At 49.2% G+C, this 20,913-nt stretch overlaps 3 protein-coding genes across 5 annotated transcripts; 2 read left to right on the top strand and 1 right to left on the bottom strand.

The window, feature by feature from the left end:
• LOC143821751 (6-pyruvoyl tetrahydrobiopterin synthase-like) lies at window positions 1-4,751 on the top strand. The gene is made up of 6 exons (XM_077306094.1): window positions 1-314; window positions 979-1,052; window positions 1,708-1,730; window positions 2,992-3,048; window positions 3,557-3,627; window positions 4,589-4,751. The coding sequence occupies exons 1-6, from the start codon at window positions 145-147 to the stop codon at window positions 4,710-4,712; spliced, it is 519 nt and encodes a 172-aa protein (XP_077162209.1). The 5' UTR covers window positions 1-144; the 3' UTR covers window positions 4,713-4,751.
• Window positions 4,752-7,305: 2,554 nt separating this feature from the next.
• LOC143821748 (6-pyruvoyl tetrahydrobiopterin synthase-like) lies at window positions 7,306-11,659 on the bottom strand. 2 transcript variants are annotated; one of them, XM_077306090.1, is made up of 6 exons: window positions 11,503-11,659; window positions 10,188-10,267; window positions 9,309-9,331; window positions 8,225-8,281; window positions 7,782-7,852; window positions 7,306-7,576 (listed from the first exon to the last, which is right to left on the bottom strand). In XM_077306090.1, the coding sequence occupies exons 1-6, from the start codon at window positions 11,589-11,591 to the stop codon at window positions 7,444-7,446; spliced, it is 453 nt and encodes a 150-aa protein (XP_077162205.1). In that variant the 5' UTR covers window positions 11,592-11,659; the 3' UTR covers window positions 7,306-7,443. The 2 variants fall into 2 exon arrangements, with proteins under 2 accessions (XP_077162205.1, XP_077162204.1); XM_077306089.1 differs by lacking the exon at window positions 11,503-11,659 and adding an exon at window positions 11,253-11,495.
• LOC143821749 (6-pyruvoyl tetrahydrobiopterin synthase-like) lies at window positions 11,443-20,579 on the top strand. Of its 2 annotated transcripts, XM_077306091.1 has the most exons (7): window positions 11,632-11,731; window positions 12,704-12,844; window positions 13,753-13,826; window positions 16,330-16,352; window positions 17,303-17,359; window positions 18,276-18,346; window positions 18,950-20,579. In XM_077306091.1, exons 2-7 carry the CDS (start codon window positions 12,756-12,758, stop codon window positions 19,182-19,184), a joined length of 549 nt encoding a protein of 182 aa, XP_077162206.1. In that variant the 5' UTR covers window positions 11,632-11,731; window positions 12,704-12,755; the 3' UTR covers window positions 19,185-20,579. The 2 variants fall into 2 exon arrangements, with proteins under 2 accessions (XP_077162207.1, XP_077162206.1); XM_077306092.1 differs by lacking the exons at window positions 11,632-11,731; window positions 12,704-12,844 and adding an exon at window positions 11,443-11,461.
• The last annotated feature ends 334 nt before the right edge of the window (window positions 20,580-20,913 follow it).

Raw genomic sequence — 20,913 nt, forward strand, 5'->3', positions numbered from 1 at the left:
CCCCGTCCATCCACGCCAGCAAGAGGGAAGCACGCTGCATTAGAGAAAGTGGGTCAGGACCCTTCTGCTCAGAGCGGAGGAGGTCAGGAAGCAGGGGTTTTAAGGGCCCTGTGTGGCGGCTTATCATATGATGCCGGCTGGCGGATGTATTTATTCGGGCACCCAGGGAGGCTTCCCGGCTTTTGCTGCAGCTCAGCAACGGAGGGGACTGGAGCAATGCAGAGCATAGCAGAACGCAGCAGGCTGCATGCCACGGGCAGAATGACCTTCTTGTCCCGCATGGAAACCTTTGCTGCTGCCCACAAACTGAACAGGTAATGGGGGGAGGGGGGGAGGGAAGAGGGGCGATTCCAGTGTTGTCAACAGCAGCTGGCCTCGTCTTGGGTGCCAGAGCATCTGGGTGGCGTTGCTGTGGAGATCTTGCTCCTGGAGCCTGACCGATTACCCTCAATTCTCCGGATCCCAAGACGGCAGAGAGCGTGGAGGCTGCTGGCCACACCGCCCAGCCCACAGGGCCCTGCGTCTTCAGAGAGAAGCCAATCCCAGCCGGGATTCAGCTGAAGGGCAAAAATACAGAGGACGTGTTGTTTCACAGTCTGTCCTAGGGCTGCCAGCTTTGGACTGGGACATTCCTGGAGATTTGGGACCTGGGGTGTTAGGAAGGTGGGGTCTGGGTCAGGGAGGGACTTCGGCAGAATATAAAGCCATAGGCTCCACCTTTTCTCTAGGAGAGCTATTCTCGATTGCCCGGAGATCAGAAAACCTTTCTCCATCCACCAACTAATGAGGAGAAGGGCTGGGTTTTTCATATCCACTTTTCACTACCCAAAGGAGTCCAAAATTTCTGCTCCGGTATGTGCCAGAATTGTGTGTCCTGTGACACAAGGCGTGAAAGGGCCTGGGGAGGGGCCCATTTTGACCTGTGGCTTATTCCTCTCTCCATCCCTCCCCCTCCTCCGCTGCCTTTTGATCCGCCAGCAAATTGCTTAACGAAGAGGAGAACCGGAAGCTCTTTGGGAAATGCAACCAGAGCCACGGCCACAATTATAAAGGTAAGCGGCCCTCTGTGTCGTGTCCATGTTGCCCAAAGTCTCTGGTTGGAGATGGGAGCAAACTGGGTGCCCGGGAGGAGGAGGCCAGGGTCTGAGCGTGCCTGTGCGCCCATCCCAGGGAATCCGCTGGTGAGAGCAGGAGAGGCACTCCCCCAGCTCTTTGCTGCCCTCTCCTGGTCCTGAACTTCTGATAACTGCTACTGACTTTCCCTGCAGAGGAGAGCAGGGGCCCAGCAGCACCCCGAAGATTAACACAATTTGTGACATGGGAGGAGCTTTCCGAAGAAGGGAGCAGCGGCTCACCTCCCTGAGACCCAGCGTGGTGTCGTGGTTAAGAGCAGAGGTCTCTAATCTGGAGAACTGGGTTTGCTTCCCCAGTCCTCCACATGCAGCCAGCTGGGTGACCTTGGGCTACGCACAGTCCTGGTAGAGCTGTTCTTGCAGAGCAGTCCTCTTAGAGCTCTCTCCACCCCACCTACCTCACAGGGTGCCTGTCGTGGGGAGAGGAAGGGAAATGTGTTAGTAAGCTGCTTTGGGCCACCTTTGGGTAGTGAAAAGTGGGGTATAAAACACCCAGCTCTTCCTCTTTTCTACTGCTGCCAAGAGATTAAGTCAGCTCTCTGCCTGGATCTGATTTTTCCTCTTTGCTTTTCAGTGGTTGTGACGGTACGTGGCGAGGTAAGCCTGCTTGCTCTTCTCTCCAGTTTCCAAAGAACACAGAAACACAGTCTTAGGGACAAATCAGAGATTCGCAGCCGTCTCAAGGCTCGTTCCAGCTGCCTGTTGCAATGCAGGGCGGAGAGATTAGGCCGGTTCATACACTGAGAGCCACTGGATCAGAGCAGGATCTGGAAGACCCAGGTTCGAATCCCCACTCTGCCACGGATGCCTGCTGGGGGAACTTGGGCCAGCCAGACACAATCTCAGCCAAAGCTACATTGCAGGGCTGTCTGGAGAGTAAAATGGAGGAGAGGAGGACGATATAAGTAACTGGATTGCCACTGGGGAGAAAGGTAGAAAATCCATTACTGGAATAGGACTAGCATCAGATGAGGTTGCTGGACTGGACCAAATTCCATCCATCCAGCAATCCATTTCCAACACCCTGATGGGAAAAAACCAGGTGATAAAAGCAATGGATTTTCCCCGGTTGTTGATCCCCGCCAGTATACTGCCTTGGTCCACGGAATCTCCATTTTGAGCTCATCCCTAGTGAGATATCAGACTTCCAAGAACTTGCCCAGGTCTTATTGATTGATTTGATTTTTTTATACTGCCCTCCCAGCCAGCCAGCTCAGGCCGTGCCCATGAATACATTGTGTTGGCACCTTTTCAGCAGCAGTGCCCACCCCAAGGGCTGGCACACTCCTCTTTGGGTTCTTGGGAAGATAGCAGAAGCCTGTCAAGTGTTTGGCTTATGTGAAGACTCGCATATTGGGATCTGATCTGGATTTGGGGGCTCCAGGGAGTTCTTTTGAGGTTCGGCTATTAAAGGCATAGCGTACAATTTCCTGTTTGTATATGTTTGTATTTCTATGTTCAGGGTTTATTTTAACTGTGATATCTAAGCACATAAAAAGCCAGAGAGGCCAGGGTGGATCAGCCCAGTGGTCCATCCAGTTTGACACTCTGTGCCACACAATGGCCAGAACCCAGGGGGGTCCATCAGGAGGTCCACCAGCAGGGCCAGAACTCCAGAAGCCCCCCAAGTCCCAAGAATACAGTGCATCCCTGTCCCAGACAAAAGAGCATGAGAGAAGCCATGTCGGGTCAGGCCAATGGCCCATCCAATCCAATACTCTGTGCCCCTCTGTGGCCAGAACCCAGGTGTCCTCAAGAGGTCTGCCAGAGGGGCCAGAATCCCAGAAGCCCCCCCCCCACAAGTTTAAAGGTATTTCAAGAAATGCTCAGATTTTAAAATTTAAAACTTGTCTTCCAGATTCATCCCCTCAGTGGCATGTTTATGAACATTTTCAAGCTTCAGGAATACATGCAGGTAACGCCAGGTTTCTGACTAAAACCCTTTGCGTCTGTGGGGACCGCTCTCTGTCGAACCCGGATTCTTGCATAATCGCTTTCTCCATTGAGCTGGATTGCATGATAAGGTTCCCTCCTAGAAAAAGGCCTAAAACACCGTTCACTGCTTAAGGAGAGGCAAATCAATTAGTCCCTGGAGTTAGCAACCCTACCAGATCCTGAGTAACAAATGCATTTTTTGGGTGTGATTGAGCCTGGGGAGTTGGTTTTCTAAGGCCCTTCTACCTATTGTAAGCTCCAGGAGGAAAGGCAGGTACCATACTGGACTCACTGCAGCCAAGGGAAGGCATCTCTGTTGGAGGTGGGTTTAAAAAAAATCTTTCCAGCACCAGCTTTTTGCAGGTAACTTCTTGCCTAGCCATTCAGACCCTGGTTCCCAGCACCGTGCTTGGCCCTCCACTGCACAGGAAGGTGCCTCCCATTTCTTTGGGGCCACCCCGACTCACCTCTGCGCTTGCCGTCTGCAGGAAGCCATCCTGGAACCTCTGGACCACAAGAACCTGGACCAGGACGTGGAGTTTTTTGCTGATGTTGTAAGGTAAAAGTAAGAGTGGGAAGAACTGGTGTGTGTGGGGGGGGGGGGTGCCAAGAAGAAACTGGGTAGTAATTAAGGCCCACACAGCAGAAGAAAGTGCTTCGTTTGGCGCAATGATTCTCTCCACAAAAATGTGTGGGCAAATTCTGAAGCTCTGGAAGGTTTCTAATGTTTCAGGGCTTCAAGACACCATGCTAATCTCTTTTCACCCTCAGTAGGAGGAAACGACTCAGTCAGTAATGCAAATATACCCATGTTTTACACAGGGTTGAGAATCCCCAGGCAAAGCTTGCAAAACCAGTAGGAAAGACACTATAGCCAGCCTTTCCACAAGGAGTAAGTGGCTCAAACTGAGGAACCAGTTCAGTTAGCTGCAATTTTATAGGACCAGCTGAAACCCTATTGGAGTGATTGGATCACCTGACTGCTGCTGATCCAGGATGTTGCAGTGGCACCTGCTGGCCAGCTGCCCTAAGGTGGTGCATGAGTCGAGCAGAGAGAGAGCAGGCATTCCCCTCTTCAAGCAAACCACCCTGGCAGGTAACTTCCTGTCTAGCAACTGGTGGAGCAGATACTCAATCTGGTTGAGTCGCCAGAATCCGAACTTTATGATTTCTCTGTATCTGGGCAACTGTTCAGGAAGCAGTACAAATCCATGCCTTACAGCAGGGGTAGTCAACAAATCCATGCCTTACAGCAGGGGTAGTCAACCCCTGCAATTGATGGCAGGGGCTCATGGGAATTGTAGTCCATAGACATCTGGAGGACCACAGGTTGACTACCCCTGCCTTACAGGGTCACAAAATTCAGCATTTCCTGCACCAGAGTTCTGTCAGAGCAGGGGACAGACTTGATCTAAGGGTTAACAGGCAGGTACGAAGGGATATAGCCCCCTCTGTGTACACAAAACCATGCATCACCTGCCTTTGCCTTTCCCTGATCAGTCTCTCTCTTCTTGTTGCAGCACGACAGAGAACTTAGCCATCTACATCTGGAACAACCTGGAAAAAATCCTCCCGGCAGGATGCCTGTACAAAGTCAAGCTCTATGAATCTGACAAAAACTTCATTGTTTACAAGGGAGAATAAAAAACGCAGACAAAACAGAGGGAGCTCTGGCTGGGAGCGCATTTCCTCACGTGTCATGTTAACACTCATTCTAGATTCAGTGTGACAGTCTTGCATAAGAACATTTACAAGTATTTCCGGGCCTGGAATGCAGGGGGCAGGAGGGCAGTCACGTTTGTACAGTCTGAAGTTTCACCATAGACTCTGGCCTGGTGGTCAGACTTGAAAAAATACTCTTCCTGTAGCCAAGGGCAATTTCTTTTTGGCTGAGCTGGATTTTTCTCACGCACACATGTACAGTATTTGATAGCATGCAGCAGAAAAGCACCAGCAAGGTTCCAGTGGAATAGCCCGCTGGAATCAGAAGACATCTGTAATAACCCTGAAAAAAAACATGTCTGAATCTAGCTGTGTGTTCTGCCCCTTCACTGGCCACTCACATTTGAATAGTTCATGCTGGTATGGACTGTAGGAATGCTTGCACGCAGGTTGACCCCAGTGTTGACCCCAGAGCCCATGACTCTAAATACAGATGAAATGCTGGCACAGGATCCCCTGGAGTGGGGACTGATTCTGTTTAATTTGTACACTTGCATTGGTACGTCATGAGCAAATGGGCTTTTTCAGCCACAGCTTTCGCAAGAGAAAAGAGGAAGCATGAGAGGTCCATGAGAAAAAAACGCAGCCCAAACCCTGGCAATGCTTTTTGTGAACCAGACCTGACAAGCAGTGTCAGAATATGAGCCCATGCGGCGGCATGAATTATCCCGGGGGCTTCTCAAGGCTCGGCACTCTCTCCCTCGGCACAAAACTTGAGAATTCAACATTTCCACCTTCAAGGCTCATCAGTGTTAGTCAGTGTCCAGATATGAAAGAATTCGTTCTCTTCTGTTCCAGACAGACTGTTAAACCAGAATCTGGAATCCTTGTTTACAGAGGAAAGGAACAAACTGAGGTTCACTGGCAACAAGAATGAGTGTTTTGATTAGCAAGAGCTGTGCCCACTGGCAAGACAGCCTCTGAACACCAAAACACAGAGAAAGAGAGAGCCCATTCACATGGCAAACCTTTGTCATTGTGCCTGAACTTTGCCAATATGTTCTGATGTGAGACTGCTTCCAGGGCATTGCGCCTGTGGGCACGATAGTGAGGCATCATGCACAGTTGTAGCCATCATGATCAGATCAGATCATGCGCTGACATGGCTCAACTGCCCCTCCCACCCCTTGTGCAGTGCTGGGTCATAAGAGGTGCAAACAAGCTTAACAGCAGATCTTAAGTGATGGAGATGCTTCAGGTAGCAGCTAATTGGGCCACCTACGACACCAGGTCTGCTAGCTGGATGTTTCAATTTGGTAGTATTGAATAAACAAAAACCTGGACAGGGGCCATTTTCAGGGCTATTAACTTCACGAATGCTGAGCCCCTGATCCGATAGGAAACGCTACGCTGCGGTTGTGCTGAGAAGGTGTTTCCCACCATTGTTTCTGCCCGTTAATGAGCAAGGTGCATCATTTCACCACAATTAACATCGCAGCCAGATAACAGAGGTGAAAGACTCGGTTGTAGGAAATGACCCGGAGGGGGGGGGGGAGCAGAATGGTGGCCCTAACAGAAGGTCAGTGTCTCTTGTAGTCTAGACATGCCCTGCTGCTCCGTCACCTCTGTTCATATCCAGACACATCACAAATGTGTTCCTAAGAAGCAGGGGCACCAAGCCTGGCGTATGTCTTGCAAAGAACTCAAATGCAATAAAACGGCTTGGAAGATCAAATTCAGCAGCCAAAGCTCCTATGGCCTGAATATAGCCAATTGTTAATTATGACATCGACCACACTCTTTTCCACCCCCTTTCCTTTTATGGCTGAAGACACGAACAACTTGCTCCAAACCACCCAGGAAGGTGATGACAGAGCTGGAATTTGAACCTGGGTCCAACCGCCAATACGGAGGCCCCTAAGACAATCGCCTGGCTGCAATCTCCTGTCAGGTTCACTGAATCTGGCAGGCCAAGGTATACTGCCTTTGCATATGGAGGTTCCATCTAGCTGTCATGGCCTTTTTTTAACCTATCCTCCCTCCGTTTTGTATCCCCCCTTTTCAAAAAGCTCTCTATGTCAGAGGACGTTTCTTAGTGGCTTATATCCTCTCCACCCTATTAAAAACAACAAAACTCCTGTAACCAAAAAAACAGCATCTAATTATGATCAAGCAAGAAACAGCCTCCGTGCAAAGAGTCTGCCACTGTGAGATTCCTATTCCACCTTTACACAGCACCTGAGACGATTCCTGACACTGTTATCTCCACATTGTACATAATAAAATAAAACAAAATAAATAAATAAATAGATCCAGGGCTGGGGAACTGACAGTGAGTAGCTGACTGAGGTCACAGAAGAGGCAAGATTCAAACCAGAGACACTGTACTTTGCCTGAATCTTGATAAGGAATTTAGACACTTCTCCCCCCTCCCCACCACCCCCAATATAAGGGATATGAAATGGTGGAGATTTTACAGCTTCAAGAAATGGAATATTTTGCTAAAGAAGCACCAAGAGAGCAACATATCTCCAAACCACAGAGCTGCATAACAGAGCCACTTCTAGCCAGAGTATCATGATTCTCTTAAATTATATTTTGAAAAAATAGACGCGCGACAGCTACGCTCATCCAACAATGTTCATCGATCCACTGATTAAGTTCGTCCTCCAATGATGGATTAAGGCACCGAGAAATGTACGGCATCAATTCTTCAGAAGAGCTCCTCTCCTTTGTAGACGACAATGTTCTTGTCTGTTTCGTACACTTTGACTTTATAAAGAGTCCCCTTCGGGAGACGTTTCTGGAGGTTTTCCCAGATGAACACCGCAACATTCTCAGTGGTACTAGGAGCAAAACCACGAGAGTTAGTTTCTCGGGCACAATTCTGGATTTTGCACACAGATTAAAGAGCATCTTGACAGGCTGGAGCGCTGGGCTAAAACAAAACTCTTTTTGCATAAAAAGAATATAAGAAATGTAGGTTTGCACAAAAGGAACTCAAAAGCCGCATCTGTTGTGATTAAGGGCAGCGCCTCAAGATCCTCCTACCTTACAACATCAGCAAAGTAGGGGACATCCTTGTCCAGATTTTTGTGGTCCAGAGGCTCCATGATGGCTTCCTGGGGAGAGGGAGGAGGGAAATCAGTGCCAATTCTTCTCCTCAGGGTCCAAGACTCCCACACCCTGGAAGAGGTTTCAGTGCTGCAGTCTCCAGCCAGCACCGTTCCCACCAATGTACCTCAAAGGCCGCTGGAGAACGTCCCCCCAACCGGTCGCAGAGCCCACCCCTTCGGCCTCCAGTTTTGGAAACTGAGGAGTCACCTGCCTCTTGGACTTCACCCACGTGGTGGAAGAGGCAGCTGCCTGCAGGCTGCACCAAAGGACAGTGGCACTTTCACTTGGGCATGCTGTGTAGCCTGGACCTTGCAAAGCACTGTTCTTTGGGCCCAATGGAGAACAACTGGCAACAAGTGCACACACAGAGTTATTACCTGCATGTAGTCTTTCAGGTCAGTGAGGTTGATCACCATCCCCGTAGCTGGATCGATCTACAAGGCAAAGAAGGAGGCCCATCTTGAGTGGAGGGCCCTTGGCTACAATCCCAGGGTGGAAGGGCCTCTGAGGTCTACGAAACTTGCTTCTGAAGCCCAGCAAGGCTACGGCTGCTGTTCAGCCACTCATTTTATTCAAGGGCCCTCTGAATGCAGTTTTGCAGAGCCTGCTAGACGGAGTTGTTCTGCCAGGCCTATTGTTGAGGCCCACAGACACCAATGCAGCTGGCCTCCCTAGGCACATATGAACACATGCAGATGGACACACCAATACAATCTGGCCACCGTAGAGAAACACAACCTTAGCACTTTATTCCCCCCACACCTGAGAAAGGACGGAATGCTCCTAGGCTTTTAAATAATAGTACCTTTGATATGTTGATTTTTATCATGTTATCTTTAACCGAATTCTATTATTGTTTTAATGGAATGTATTTCCAGTGTTTCAAAACACCCTGAGCCCTCAGGGGGGGAGATATGGAAATTTAATAACACGTAAATAAGGTAGGAGCAGTGGATAGCAAGCCAGAGTCTCCCTTCACCCCCTGAAAGAGGACCGGCGTCCCACAGCCTCCTGCCCTTGGGGCTTCTGTCAGTGGCCAGTTTGTCAAACTGTTCAGATCATCAAGAAGCAAATGCTGATACCACAAAGTAAACTTGATGCCACTGGCTTTCTTAGTGTCCTGCTTCACCAGGGCAGGAGAGAGAATATCTTCAGCAAGGCTTTTTTTTTTTTTTTTTGGGGGGGGGGTACAGGAGCACTACAGAAGGTGGGGCACAGCAGCCTGGATGCCCCCCCCCCAACTCTGTGCCTCAGAAAGGTCAAAGATCCAGATTCACAAGCAATCCCTTCAGCCATGCGCTGAAGCACCATTTCTGGACCCCAAAACAAATATGCACAGAGAACGTTCTCTGCCTCCAAAGGGAATTTTGGCTTATAAAACAAAGCAGCAGATAACTAGGACTGTGATGTTGGGGCCGAAGTACCCGAAACATTTGAACCCTTCCCAGAAAGCATGCTTACCTTTCCTTGCACAGTTACTTCCACTAGATATAAAGAAAAATATAATATCAAGTCATGGGTGGAACAAAGCAAAGAAACGCCAAGTCAAAACAGGCTAGTCCCCAAGAAGAGTCTGCAGGGACAACCAATGCTTTGCTTCAACAAAAGTTTTAAAAAGCAAACGTAAAATTCCACTTCCAATGCTGACTTTAATTTAAAAATGTTGCACAAAACAAAATGCAACTGATTGCCAACTAGGGAGAGAAATGCTGACAGAAGGACTCTGATACATGGAGTAGCAACACATCTCCTAGCTTTCATTTAACAACTCCGCAGACAATCTGGAGGGTTAGGACCCCACAGAGAAAGAAAAGTTATTTTTGCTCTTCAGCAGAGGGAGAGGGGAAAATATAACTCTTCCGGCCACAAGGGTCCCACACTGCTGTCTTTGTACAGATAACCCATGGCTTACTAAGATGGACCCCCTCCCCACTTCCCCAACCTGGGGCAAATTTTCCCTCCAAAGTAAAATGTTGTTCCCTCACAGATGAAGCTGTCCTTGTAGCATGGTTTCTTTGTTATAAAATGATGTCACTGACAGATCTTTGTGGCTTTACTCGGCCCTGGATCTTTTGTGGCAAGTGTAGAACCTTTCTGAAATGCTTTGTACTGAGGCATTTTTTCAAGCAACAAATAAAATATTTTATTTTACACTGAGGGTGTAACTGCAAGAACACATTTACAAATCTGTTTGTGAAGAGTAAAATCCAACTGACTTCTCCATCCCACAAATTCACACACACGCTGTTAGAATCTCAAATCAGCTCTAGGTTTTAAAACAATGGAAGGCCCGCACATCCCTGTGTCAGGAAACTAATGAACCGGATAGTTGGTCCTCACCTGTATAATTATGGCCGTGCCCATTTGGGTTATTGCACTTCCCAAAAAGTTTCAGGTTTTCTTCATCGCTCAGTGATTTGCTGCACAGCAAGAAAAATAATTAGGAAACTAGTTACAAGGGCCAGGTTTCTTACTGGAAATGTGTTTCTGCCTCACACACAGACACACCACACTTGTTCACTAACATTAACAATTCTCTGTACACTCTCTCAGTTCACTGGCTGTAGACTGCAGTAATTCTGTTTAGGACTGCCCTGTTAACCTCTACTATGGTTGTACCAAGGCTTAACTTAGTGCTATGTGTTGTATATTTGTGTATTTAATTCATTAATGTTATTTATTATTTATTAATTCAATTATATACTGCCCCTCACAATGACGTCTCAGATTATACACTGCACACACTCAGAGGCAATGTAGTTCTGCCGAGGACTGAGCTTGAGGTCCAAGGCAGGATCACAATTCTGCACTGGAATCAGCCAATTTGCAGCTAGATCCCGACTCCCGATCCAGCCAGTCATTTTAAAGTGAAACTGACCAACTGCGCACACCAGGGAGAAGATCTATTCTGCTGTGTGGTGTATACTGGGGTTTTCCTATGCTTTAGTTAGTTCAGTTTTGGTTCAGTTTTGCCCCTTATACAGTAATGCTGGGGTCATGATAAAAGGCTGAAATGAACTCCCAGGGTCCTGGTCTCTGAACCCATGGCTTTAACAATTCATACCCTGTTTTATTCCCCAGTGAGGACCCAAAGGGACTGTTCTCTTCTTCTGTGACTTAATTCTCACAACAACCCTGTAAGGTAGATTAGGCTGAGAGAGTATGCTCCCAGTTTACTTCCATGAAGGTGGGGAAAGCACTCTGCGTACACTCAGAGGCACTTCTTGTTTTCTGATGCTGCCAGTTTGGACACAAATTCTGCGGCTGAGCCTTTAGCACCAGTAAAGGGCCGAACACCTCCGAGGACGTCCCTTTCTTGTATGCATGGAGGAAAGCTGCGGCTGCTGCAACATCCCAGCCAACAATCAGGAAGCGCCAGGTTCGATCCTTGCCACCCTCGCCTACCTTACAGGGCTGTTGTATGGAACGCAAGACAACGCGCACGGCCCGTTCCGAACAGACTGCACCGATGCGGACAATAAAGGCGTGCGTTTATTCCGGGTTAAGCTCCGGTGCAAACCAACCACGCTCTCGATTAACCCCTTCGCTCTCGCACCCGGCCGCGCATGCGCGAAACCGCAGCTCGTCCGTTCATTTAGGGGGGGCAACATGAGGTGGGGGCGCTTCCCCCCCCCTCGCCCCCTCCCCCGGTCACCTGTGCAGCCGGTGGGAGGCGCTGAAGCAGAGGCGGCGGGAAACCCGGGCCAGGCGGCTAGGCCCAGCGGGGCGCTCGGGCGGCGCCATGGCAACGCCCGGCCAGAGTCCTGCCGGCCGCTACGGGGCATGCGCGAAGCCAGATGGCGCATGCTCCGTGGCGGCCACTGACGCCTCTCCCTGCCTTTTTCTTGCCCTTTAGCCTTGCAAACATTTGGCTTCAGCAGCCGGTGCGTGGGCGCAGGAAGCGCCTCCATGGATTTGGACGGGGCCAGTATCTGCAAACTGCCCCCCCCCCCACGTCCATGCATTCCTTTGGGGCACCTAAAATGCCCTTCCAGGAAAAGGGGTCCGGGATTCAGAGGCAGCTAGGGACTCCTCTTTTGGGTTCGCCTAAAACAGGGGTAGTCAAACTGCGGCCCTCCAGATGTCCATGGACTACAATTCCCAGGAGCCCCTGCCAGCGTTTGCTGGCAGGGGCTCCTGGGAATTGTAGTCCATGGACATCTGGAGGGCCGCAGTTTGACTACCCCTGGCCTAAAATGAGCGCGCAGTGAGGAGCCACGAGTTCCTCGGCTCTGAAGAAGGCTCTGCTGCACGTGCAAGTGATAGTGATTATCTGGATTGATTATCAGTTGTAATAGGGGGAGATCTCCAGGTTCCAGATGGAGGTTGGCAACACCAGCTTAAAGGGGCCACAAGACTTTCTCCTTGCTAGCCTGTTGCTAAAACAATAGGCAGGAGTCTTAGGCCATAAGGACTAAGCCTTCAGCGGCTGTGGCTCTGCTTGGCTTGCGGAAGGTCTCAGGTTCAATCCTCGGCCTCTCCAGTTAAAAAGAAGCAGGCAGGAGGTGATGTGAAAGTCCTCCGACTGGAGAGCAGCTGCCACGCTGAGTAGACAATGCTGACGTTGCTGGACAAGGAGTCTGATTCAGCCCGAGGCAGCTTCGTGTCCTTCATGTGACTCGCCAGTTTGCCAGTTGGACGGGTGACCTTAACCTAGGGCTCGGATTTCCTTCGGACCTGTCCCCTGAGATCCTTTCAGAAAGAGATGCCGTAGAGCCATGGTCTTTCAGGGTCAATCGATTGGTTCCTCCAGCTGTCCCGTGGCCTTGGCTTTCAGGAGCCACCACGTCCTGCCCCTCCCGTTCCTCACATGACCAGCAGCAAGTCTTTATATTGGGGCCCCTCTGTCCCTGCAGCACTGGCACCAGCGCTTCCCCCGCCCTCCCCAGGCTCAGCTCGAGTCCGGCGATGCAGACTTCTGCTCCAGGAAAGAAACCCGCAAGGACCATTTGCTTCTCCAGGATGGAGGCCTTCTGTGCTTCCCACAGCCTAGCCTGGTAATAGACTCCCTCGCCCCCAGCAGGCTTTGACACTTGGGGGGGACATCTAGATCCTCAGGCATCGGATGGAGTCCTCAGTGCCCAATGAGCTTGAAGCCTCTTTGGGGGATTTTGAATATTTGCCTGGAATTCATGGGAAACGGATAACTAATGCTGATGTTTCTTGCTCCCCCTGGGCTGGGACGATCGCAGGGCTAAAGTGCTTCCTTGAAATGTCGGAGCTGCCAACTCCAGGCTGGGAAATCCCTGTGGATTGGAGGGGGGGGAGGGAAAGGGCCTCAGTGGGGCATAATGCCGTGCAGTTCACCCTCCAACCCTGCTAAGTCCACCAGGGAAGCTGATCTCTGTTGCCTGGAAATCAGTTGTAATTCTGGGCAGTCAGCAGGTCCCACCTGGAGGTTGGCATCCCTAAGGGATCGTAAGGATTGGCATGCCCGACCCTGTTTGAAAGCAAACCAAAAGTGGCTGATGCTATAGCGGGTGGAATGGGAATGGTGGCTTCCCCCAGCGTCAGCCGCTCTGTGCTCAGAAGAAGGCAAAATGAAGAAGCCTGGCCAGATCCCAAAGTGCTGTTTGGTATTGCCCTGGGCATGTAAAAAGGGCCACGAGAGCCAAGCACTGGCTCATTCCTTCCTGCCCTCCCTCCCTTTCACCGTCTGCCTAAAGTCAAGAATCCGCATGGCTGTCAGATGGCCACATAGCCTCTGCTTAAAAACCTCCAGAGCCCAGCACCTCCGGAGGAAGCCTGTTCCATTGAGGAACCGCTCTAACCATCAGCAACGTCTTCCTACTAGAATTGCCTGACATAAAAGGAAATAAGCTGCTGCAAATCCTAACAGATTGGGTAACCGTGTTGCCTCTCAGCCTGCACCAGTTCACTAACCCAGGGTAATTCTTCTTTCCAGCAAAGGACTGAGGGAGGAGGAGAACCAGACGTTGTTTGGCAAGGGCATTCGGAGACACGGGCACAATTATAAAGGTGAGGAACTTGATGTCTCTTTGTGCTCAAGAACTGAGGCTGTGCCCAGTGGGGCAAACTGTGGCTTCCTGGAGCTGTTTTGGATCAGGAACATGGCACCGGGGGAGGGGGGGGGTCAAGCTTCACAGCCCCCATCCAAATCAGCCTGTGCACAGCTGGGAATTAAGCTCCGGGTGGGAACCTCCCTCATTGATGGTGAAGAGATCAAATGCGTTCAAGAATTCGTTTTTCTTGGATCACAAATTGTTGTGAGTGGCAACTGCAGCATTGTCAAATTGCTGTGGGTCACTCAGCAATGAAGAGCTTGAACCGAACGTGGAAGAGCAAGGACAGAAGTCTGACGACCAAATGTAGATTAGTTAGATCTTTCATATTTCTAATAGCCACTTATGGCTATGAAAGTTGGACGATGAAAAAATCGGACAAGAGAAGAATCAAATTTGTTTGAATTCTGGTGCTGGAGAAGGCTTCTGCAGGTTCTGTGGACAGCAAAAGTCACAAACAAGGAAATACTGCAGACCATAAAGTCTGATCTATCACTTGGGGGCAAAAGCACGAAACTGGCTCACTTACTTTGGCCATATCCTGTGATCCAACTCAATGGAGAAAGCGATTAGGCCAGGACTGTTCGGTGGAGAAAGGAAACCAGGTCAACGAGCATGGTGGTTGGACGCAGTCAGGGCAGACACCAGCCACAATACTGAGGGAGGCAGTGCAGGATCGGGGGTCATGGTGGTGGCTGTGGGATCCCCAAGAGTCAGACATGACTGAATGACCGACAACAACAACAACAACAAGTTTGTGAACCAGCTTAAACCAGCTATAGTAGGGGTCCCTAGCCTTTTTGAGTCCATGGGCACCTTGGGGATTTTGACAGTTTGCCGAGCACAGCCACAACATGGCTGCTGCAGGAGGTGGAGCCAGCCACAAAATGGCTGCCACATCTTGTCTTCAGACACAGAGTGAAGATCCTTGTGTTGAGGCGTCAGTTGCTGCCAAAGCAACATTTTAAAAAATCTGCACAAACCATCACATCTCCAATGGTCCATCAGAAGCTTTGTTTGGTAAAAGCCCTACCTGGCCACACCCACTGCCTAAAAACAATGGGCAGACACTAGTGCAGGGGTGGTCAAACTGTGGCCCTCCAGATGTCCATGGACTACAGTTCCCATGGGCCTCTGCCAGCGTTCGCCCTGCAGTCGTGCATCATAGTGCCTGTGGTCGTCATGTTGCAGACCCCTGGGTTATGGCATCTTGGGGGTGCTGATCTGGAACCACAGTAGCAAAGCAGCACTGTAGGATCCTGAAGAAATAACCCGCAAGATGTCAGCCTTGTTAGAAATTTCCAGAATTAGTTAACAAACGTACCCGTAGCCTGAATAGTTTAGTTTGGCCGGAGCTCATTAGGACTTGACAGCTAAGCAGAGTGAGCCCCTGTCAGTTCTCGGATGAGGGAACACCAAGACTGAGGAGGGGAACGGCAAAGCATCTCTGCTCATTTCTTTCATGGAACGGTGTCATTGCACCATGGTTGCGTTGCCAAGAAACAGTTGGGTCTCCATGGCATTTCCCCTCCTTTTCTAGAGGCAATTCATGCATACTTCATTCTCAGATAGTACCATTTATAACCATTGCATTTTTGTCAAGAATGTAGAAAGAGCCCTACCGGGCCAGATTAAAGGCACTGTGCTAAATGATTCACAAGGCTACGTTAGAGCACTTATTAGGGACTGAGGGCGATACAACTATGTTTAGCTCTCTGAAATTTGGATCCCGCAGTGTAATTTCATAGCATTTAATGTGTCCCGTTAAGACTTAATACTTTGCTTCGGTTCTGTCTTTATAGAATTACCTTATAAAGGGTTTTGAGCTCTTTTTAAGAAACAGATACAATGCCCTTTCTGTGTTTGGAAGGTTAGCAATTATCACAGCTGGAACATGAGATTTGTCTGAAGCAGTCAAGTCTGGAAATATCTCCTCTTTGTTGCTTTTCAAAATATGGTAACCCCTGGTTTTTAGATGTCCAGTTGGTTCTACCACCCTAATCCTATCGTATTGTTTACTGCATTCCCCATCATGGCGATTGTAGGGGCTCAATCTCTAATCCGCTTTGAGCCCACTTGCGAAAGGTGAGTAATAGATAAAGTAAATAAAATAAATCAATGTAAATGCAGCATATTGTTTCCCATACTGGCCAACCAATTAGGGATCCTTCTTGGAATCCCTAAGCCAGGCAGGCACCCGCTTTTCTTCCCCCCACTGCCTCTGAATAGGAAGTTCCACTCTACTGTCCTGACTGACAGCTGCGTTAGCAAATGTCCCTCAGAAGCCTCCGCTTAATTTCCTTGATTTTCTCTGCCTGCTTTTTTTTTCTTTTTGCAAATGTACTTTCCAAAGTGCCAGTCATGCCCCAGTGGATAAAAACAAACAATTCAAGATGCTCTGTAGCCTTTTTTAGATTTGGGAGCATTGTGTGACCTGTCCTTTTCTTCCTTCTTCCTAGTTGTGGTGACGGTCCGTGGAGAAGTAAGTGAAGCAAGGAAGGGTGGGTAGACTCGGGAGTCATTTGGCTTGGGGCCATTGGTACATTTGCATTATGAACAATTTGTTTGTGGCTGAAGATCACAATAGAACTGAACATACCACCATGAAGAATACAGATGCATGACTGAATTTGCTGGCCCCACTGACCTACCGTAAACCAAACAGGGTTCCCAGCTCCCAGGTGGTGGCTAGAGGTCTCCTGGGAGGACCGCTGGTTTCCAGGCAACAGAGATGAGTTCCCCTGGAGGAAATGGCTGTTTTGGGAGGGGGACTCTAGGGCAATATTGCCCACTGAACTCCCTCTGCTCCCCAAACCTCCTCAGGATCTGCCTCCAAATTCTCCAGGTGTTTTTTGACCCAGAGTTGGCAACCCTAAAACCAAATGACGATAACTTCCCGGGAAGCCTTCATGGCGTGGTTCAAGCAAGGGGGCCGTATCCTTCCAACTCAACGTGATTTTGGTGCCTGCAAGTGCCTAGCACAGGGTTTCTCAACCACAGTGCCACAAAGGCCCCTCGGTGGTACCGCGGCACGGTGTTTTCAAAATGACGGATGGGGAGAGCCTCCCACCCCACCCTGTGCTTGCTCTTTCCAAGCAAAAAGGAAATAAAAAGATTTTAATTTTTGGAACATTTGGGCCGGTTGACCTGCTCCATCCTAAAGTGGCCAATGATGGGACTGGAGGGGTGGGAAGGGGAGGGGCCCCAGCCATTTAAACCTTTGCTGCCTGAGGCTCCTCCCACTTTTGCAGGGTGTGGCAGAGTGGTGTGGCCAGCTAAAATCACTTCCCAGTACCTCACAGCCTGAAAAGGTATTTCAGCGGGACCTCTAGGGCCTTTTCTCCCTTCAACTCAGCCACTGCCTCAGATCCCAAATGCAGTTCCTGTTACCCAAAAACAGATTGCTGACATGCCCATTTCCCGTCTTTCTAGATCAATCCCACTTCAGGAATGGTTGTAGACCTGACGGATTTGAAAGCGTCCATGAAGGTAAAGGCATTAGCTCTGCAGGGATGTGACACGGAAGGTTGGTGGCATGGAAATGGAAGCAGGGCGGAGAGACGGTCCCCTCGCCCAGCTCTCTTTGAGCATTTCTGCAATGAAATAGCACAAACCTCACCTATTTCAGGATCAATGTTGAGTGCTTGCAATGCAAAGTAAGAAAGCTTTGTCATTGGCAGAAATTTCAGGTTGAAAATGTTAAGTGATTTTCCCTCCCTCTACACAGCAGGGACAAAGGAAATGCATGTACTTGAACAAAAATTATGACAGGCATCATATCATGTTATCAAGTGATGAGGAAACATTGGCATCTGAAACTATCTAAAGACCTGTGCTGGATCTGCACTGGGCTTTTAATCCCCAGTGGCCACGGATTTTAAAAAGTCATCTACAGTTCTACACAATATTCAGTTTCCATTTTGACAATTAGGACCGCATGTGGCTGGTTAGATTTCATTTCCTGGCAGTCCAAATTGAACTGGTTTGTGCATTTTTCCATTGCTTTTTAAAATTTATTCCCATCGTAAGCTGCCTTGTGTTCCGCTACGAAAAGTGACTAATAAACACTTTAAATCAGTCAAATCAAAAATAGCATCCCCTAGCCATAGATAAAGACAATGGCTCTGCATATTTCTGTTCCCTTAAGTATTAAAGAAGCATTTTACGGGGGGAAAAAGAAAGAAAAAAAAAGATGCAGCATTGTGCACATTGTCATCATCCAGGTGGAAAAAATTTCATGTTTCTTAGCCAAACTTTGGCTTGATTGTAAAATTTCAGTTTCTTAAGTGGAAACACATAAAGTTCTGGGGAATGTGCATGAACTGGTCATATCCTAGCCCTCTTTGCTCTTCCCTTTTCAACCCAGCACCATACCCACTGATTGTACGTCTCTTCCCCTACCCAGGAAGCGATCACAGAGCCTCTGGACAGAAAAGACCTAGATCAAGACATCCCGTATTTTGCCAGCATAGTAAGGTAAGTAGCCAAGATTCTTGGTTGTCAGAAATCCAACCACAGGGACCTTGTTTCTTTGAACTGAGTCCAGAGGTTTGTTAGCCGCTTGCCCAGGGCGAGGAATATCTTTGTTCTTATTTAGAAAGCAGGGCAACTGTGCGCCTATCAAGAACCCAGGTCAAAGTCTCATGTTCCCTCTAATCTGTGCCCATTAACAGCAGCTGTCTTGAACCATGCAGAGTCTCGTGCTGCCCATGGCCCATTTTAAGATTACAGCAGTTCTGTTCTTCTCAGGATGTGAACTACTATGCTTGGGGGGGATGGGGGATCAGGAGGCACATTGCTCATGTCCTGCATTAAAATCATTATACCATGAAGCCACCTTATAGCGAGTCAACACATGGATCCATCTAGCTCATGATTGTCTACTTTGGCCTCAAGTAGAGAAAAGCTCTTTGCCAATGTTTCTTCTCTGGTATCTTTTCAGCAGGGCCCCTCTGCATGCAAAGGGACGGCTCTCCCAGTAAGCTATGCCCCGTCCTCCTCCGTGTCACATGCACAAAAGACTCCAGGCAGCCTAATGCACCCTTCATCCTTTCTCTCTGTCCTTCTCCTCATCTGCAGCACCACAGAGAACCTTGCCCTGTTCATCTGGGAAAACCTCCAGAGCCACCTGCCCGCAGGGGCCCTTTACAAAATAAAAGTGTACGAAACGGAGGAGAACAGCATCATCTATAAAGGAGAGGCACCCGCTCCAGCTGCAGCCATGAGCATGTGCACAGCGCCTCTGCTCTCCTCAGGTGGAAAGGAGCTTGGACAAGTAGGCCGTGCCCAACCAGAACTGATCCTTCCTTGCTAATGGCTGTGTTGCAGCTGCAGTTTTTCTGGAACTCTTTTGAGTGGGGGGAGGCAGAATTCCCCACTGGACGTCTACTGCTGGCTCTGTTTTCTAACTACTCTACTCAGGTCGTTTCCACACCACCATATTCAGCAAGTTTAAAGGCGGATTTTGCAAAGTGTCCTTTGTGCTGTCCTCTATCATCCGGGTTTCCCCCGCGCTCTCCCCCCCCCCCCAATCCCTCTCCCCACTTTGGTACAATCATCCCACAAAGTCTCCTCCAAGCAAGTTTGAGACCTTCATGGAAGAGAAGGGGCAGATTTCCTTCCCGTTTCTCCGTGTCCTTCCCAGTGGCTCCCTACCCCAGTGGGCTTGGCCCATTGTCTTTTGTAACTGGCGGCAGATACATTGCCAGAGTCTATACTGATTTATTTTTTTAATAGCAGAAAATCATACCAGTTGCAGGGTGGAAGCAATGACTGATAAGAGAGTGGCGGGGGGTGGGGGGAGAGACTAGACATCATTGTGCAGAGTCTCTGTTGCTGCTGTAGATGAGAACAGGATCGCTTCCTGGTAGCAATTTCTCTCTTGCTTTTGAAAGGCATCAGCAAAGGAAGGTGGGTGGGCAGTCAGGCAAGTCTTGCCTAAAGAGGTTGGCACAGCTGAGTCCTTTTTTCCTGCAGCTGACAGCAGTGTGTACATAATAACTCCTCACCTGGTCATCTGAGGCAAGCGTAAACCACCTCCGGGCTGGGAAATGTTAACCAGATAGAACTGTAGTGTCATTTTCCATGTTTCCTCCCCCCTTTTCTTTTAAGAAACAAATTGTGTTAGTGGATTTCTATGCAAGTCTGTGTATCAGGTCAATCCTGTGTGTTGATCAGGCCACCTGGAACACAGCCATAGAAAGGCTTCAAGGAGGGCTGTCTTTTCAGCATGAGCCTGGGAAGGGCAGAGAAGTGATGCCCCCCTCTTGTTGCCATGTGAATGTCCCTGTGAATCAGCGATGGTTATCAAGCAGCCGTCTGTTGGGCATCCCACCACGGAGTGGCCTGTCCGGCATTGGCCGGAGCCTGGGCCTTTTCCATTGGGGTTCCTGCTCAATGGAATGGGGTCTCTGAAGAGTACTTCAAGAGGCATCACACCACCTGTTAAGGGTGAATGACAGGCATCTTTCAGGGAGGGAGGGGTGTGAGTGATATGAGGCTTGCTGTTCTTCCTTGCATATGATCACCCTGAACTGGATCCGGTGGATCCATTCCTCTAACAGTTGTAGCCCTCCCCTGGAGAACCTCATGTCAAGGGAAGGCACCTTCCAGCATAGGAATCCTCTGCTGTTAGCAAGACAGATCTGCACCCCCCCAGCTCCTCTTTAATGGAACCCATTGGATCTCATTGCAGCCCTGGGGGTTCTCTTCTCCTGCCTCGTGTCCCCAAAAGAAGGGGGGGCATGTGCAGCTTCGCAGAGGCCCTCAAGTAAAGAGTGAGTGAGAAGACCTGCATGATTTCCCCTGCTCCTACACTTTTCCTGTCCTCTCCAAAAATGAATTGCTAAGCATGCTGATGATTACTGTACTTCTAAAAATCATAAAATGCCTCAACAGTCATAAGCACATGTATATAGTAAAACTGTAATACAGGAAAGTAATTTTTAAAAAAAAGAATAAAAGATTAAACTGGCGTATCTGGAATGCCCGTTGTGAAAACTTCATCTCCGGGCAATGTGCACCACTCACCACTAAAACATCCA

This window comes from Paroedura picta, chromosome 12 (genome assembly GCF_049243985.1).
Source record: "Paroedura picta isolate Pp20150507F chromosome 12, Ppicta_v3.0, whole genome shotgun sequence".
NCBI lineage: Eukaryota > Metazoa > Chordata > Lepidosauria > Squamata > Gekkonidae > Paroedura > Paroedura picta.

Coding starts and splice junctions, on each gene's coding strand:
- LOC143821751 (XM_077306094.1), top strand. CDS start 145: ATGTATTTATTCGGGCACCCAGGGAGGCTTCCCGGCTTTTGCTGCAGC. Junction 3,049..3,556: donor AGCTTCAGGAATACATGCAG/GTAACGCCAGGT, acceptor TGCCGTCTGCAG/GAAGCCATCCTGGAACCTCT. Junction 3,628..4,588: donor TTTTTTGCTGATGTTGTAAG/GTAAAAGTAAGA, acceptor TTCTTGTTGCAG/CACGACAGAGAACTTAGCCA.
- LOC143821748 (XM_077306089.1), bottom strand. CDS start 11,458: ATGTTGCCCCCCCTAAATGAACGGACGAGCTGCGGTTTCGCGCATGCG. Junction 10,268..11,252: donor CCATACAACAGCCCTGTAAG/GTAGGCGAGGGT, acceptor CTTGCTGTGCAG/CAAATCACTGAGCGATGAAG. Junction 9,332..10,187: donor GCACGGCCATAATTATACAG/GTGAGGACCAAC, acceptor CTTTATATCTAG/TGGAAGTAACTGTGCAAGGA.
- LOC143821749 (XM_077306091.1), top strand. CDS start 12,756: ATGCAGACTTCTGCTCCAGGAAAGAAACCCGCAAGGACCATTTGCTTC. Junction 17,360..18,275: donor ATTTGAAAGCGTCCATGAAG/GTAAAGGCATTA, acceptor TCCCCTACCCAG/GAAGCGATCACAGAGCCTCT. Junction 18,347..18,949: donor TATTTTGCCAGCATAGTAAG/GTAAGTAGCCAA, acceptor CCTCATCTGCAG/CACCACAGAGAACCTTGCCC.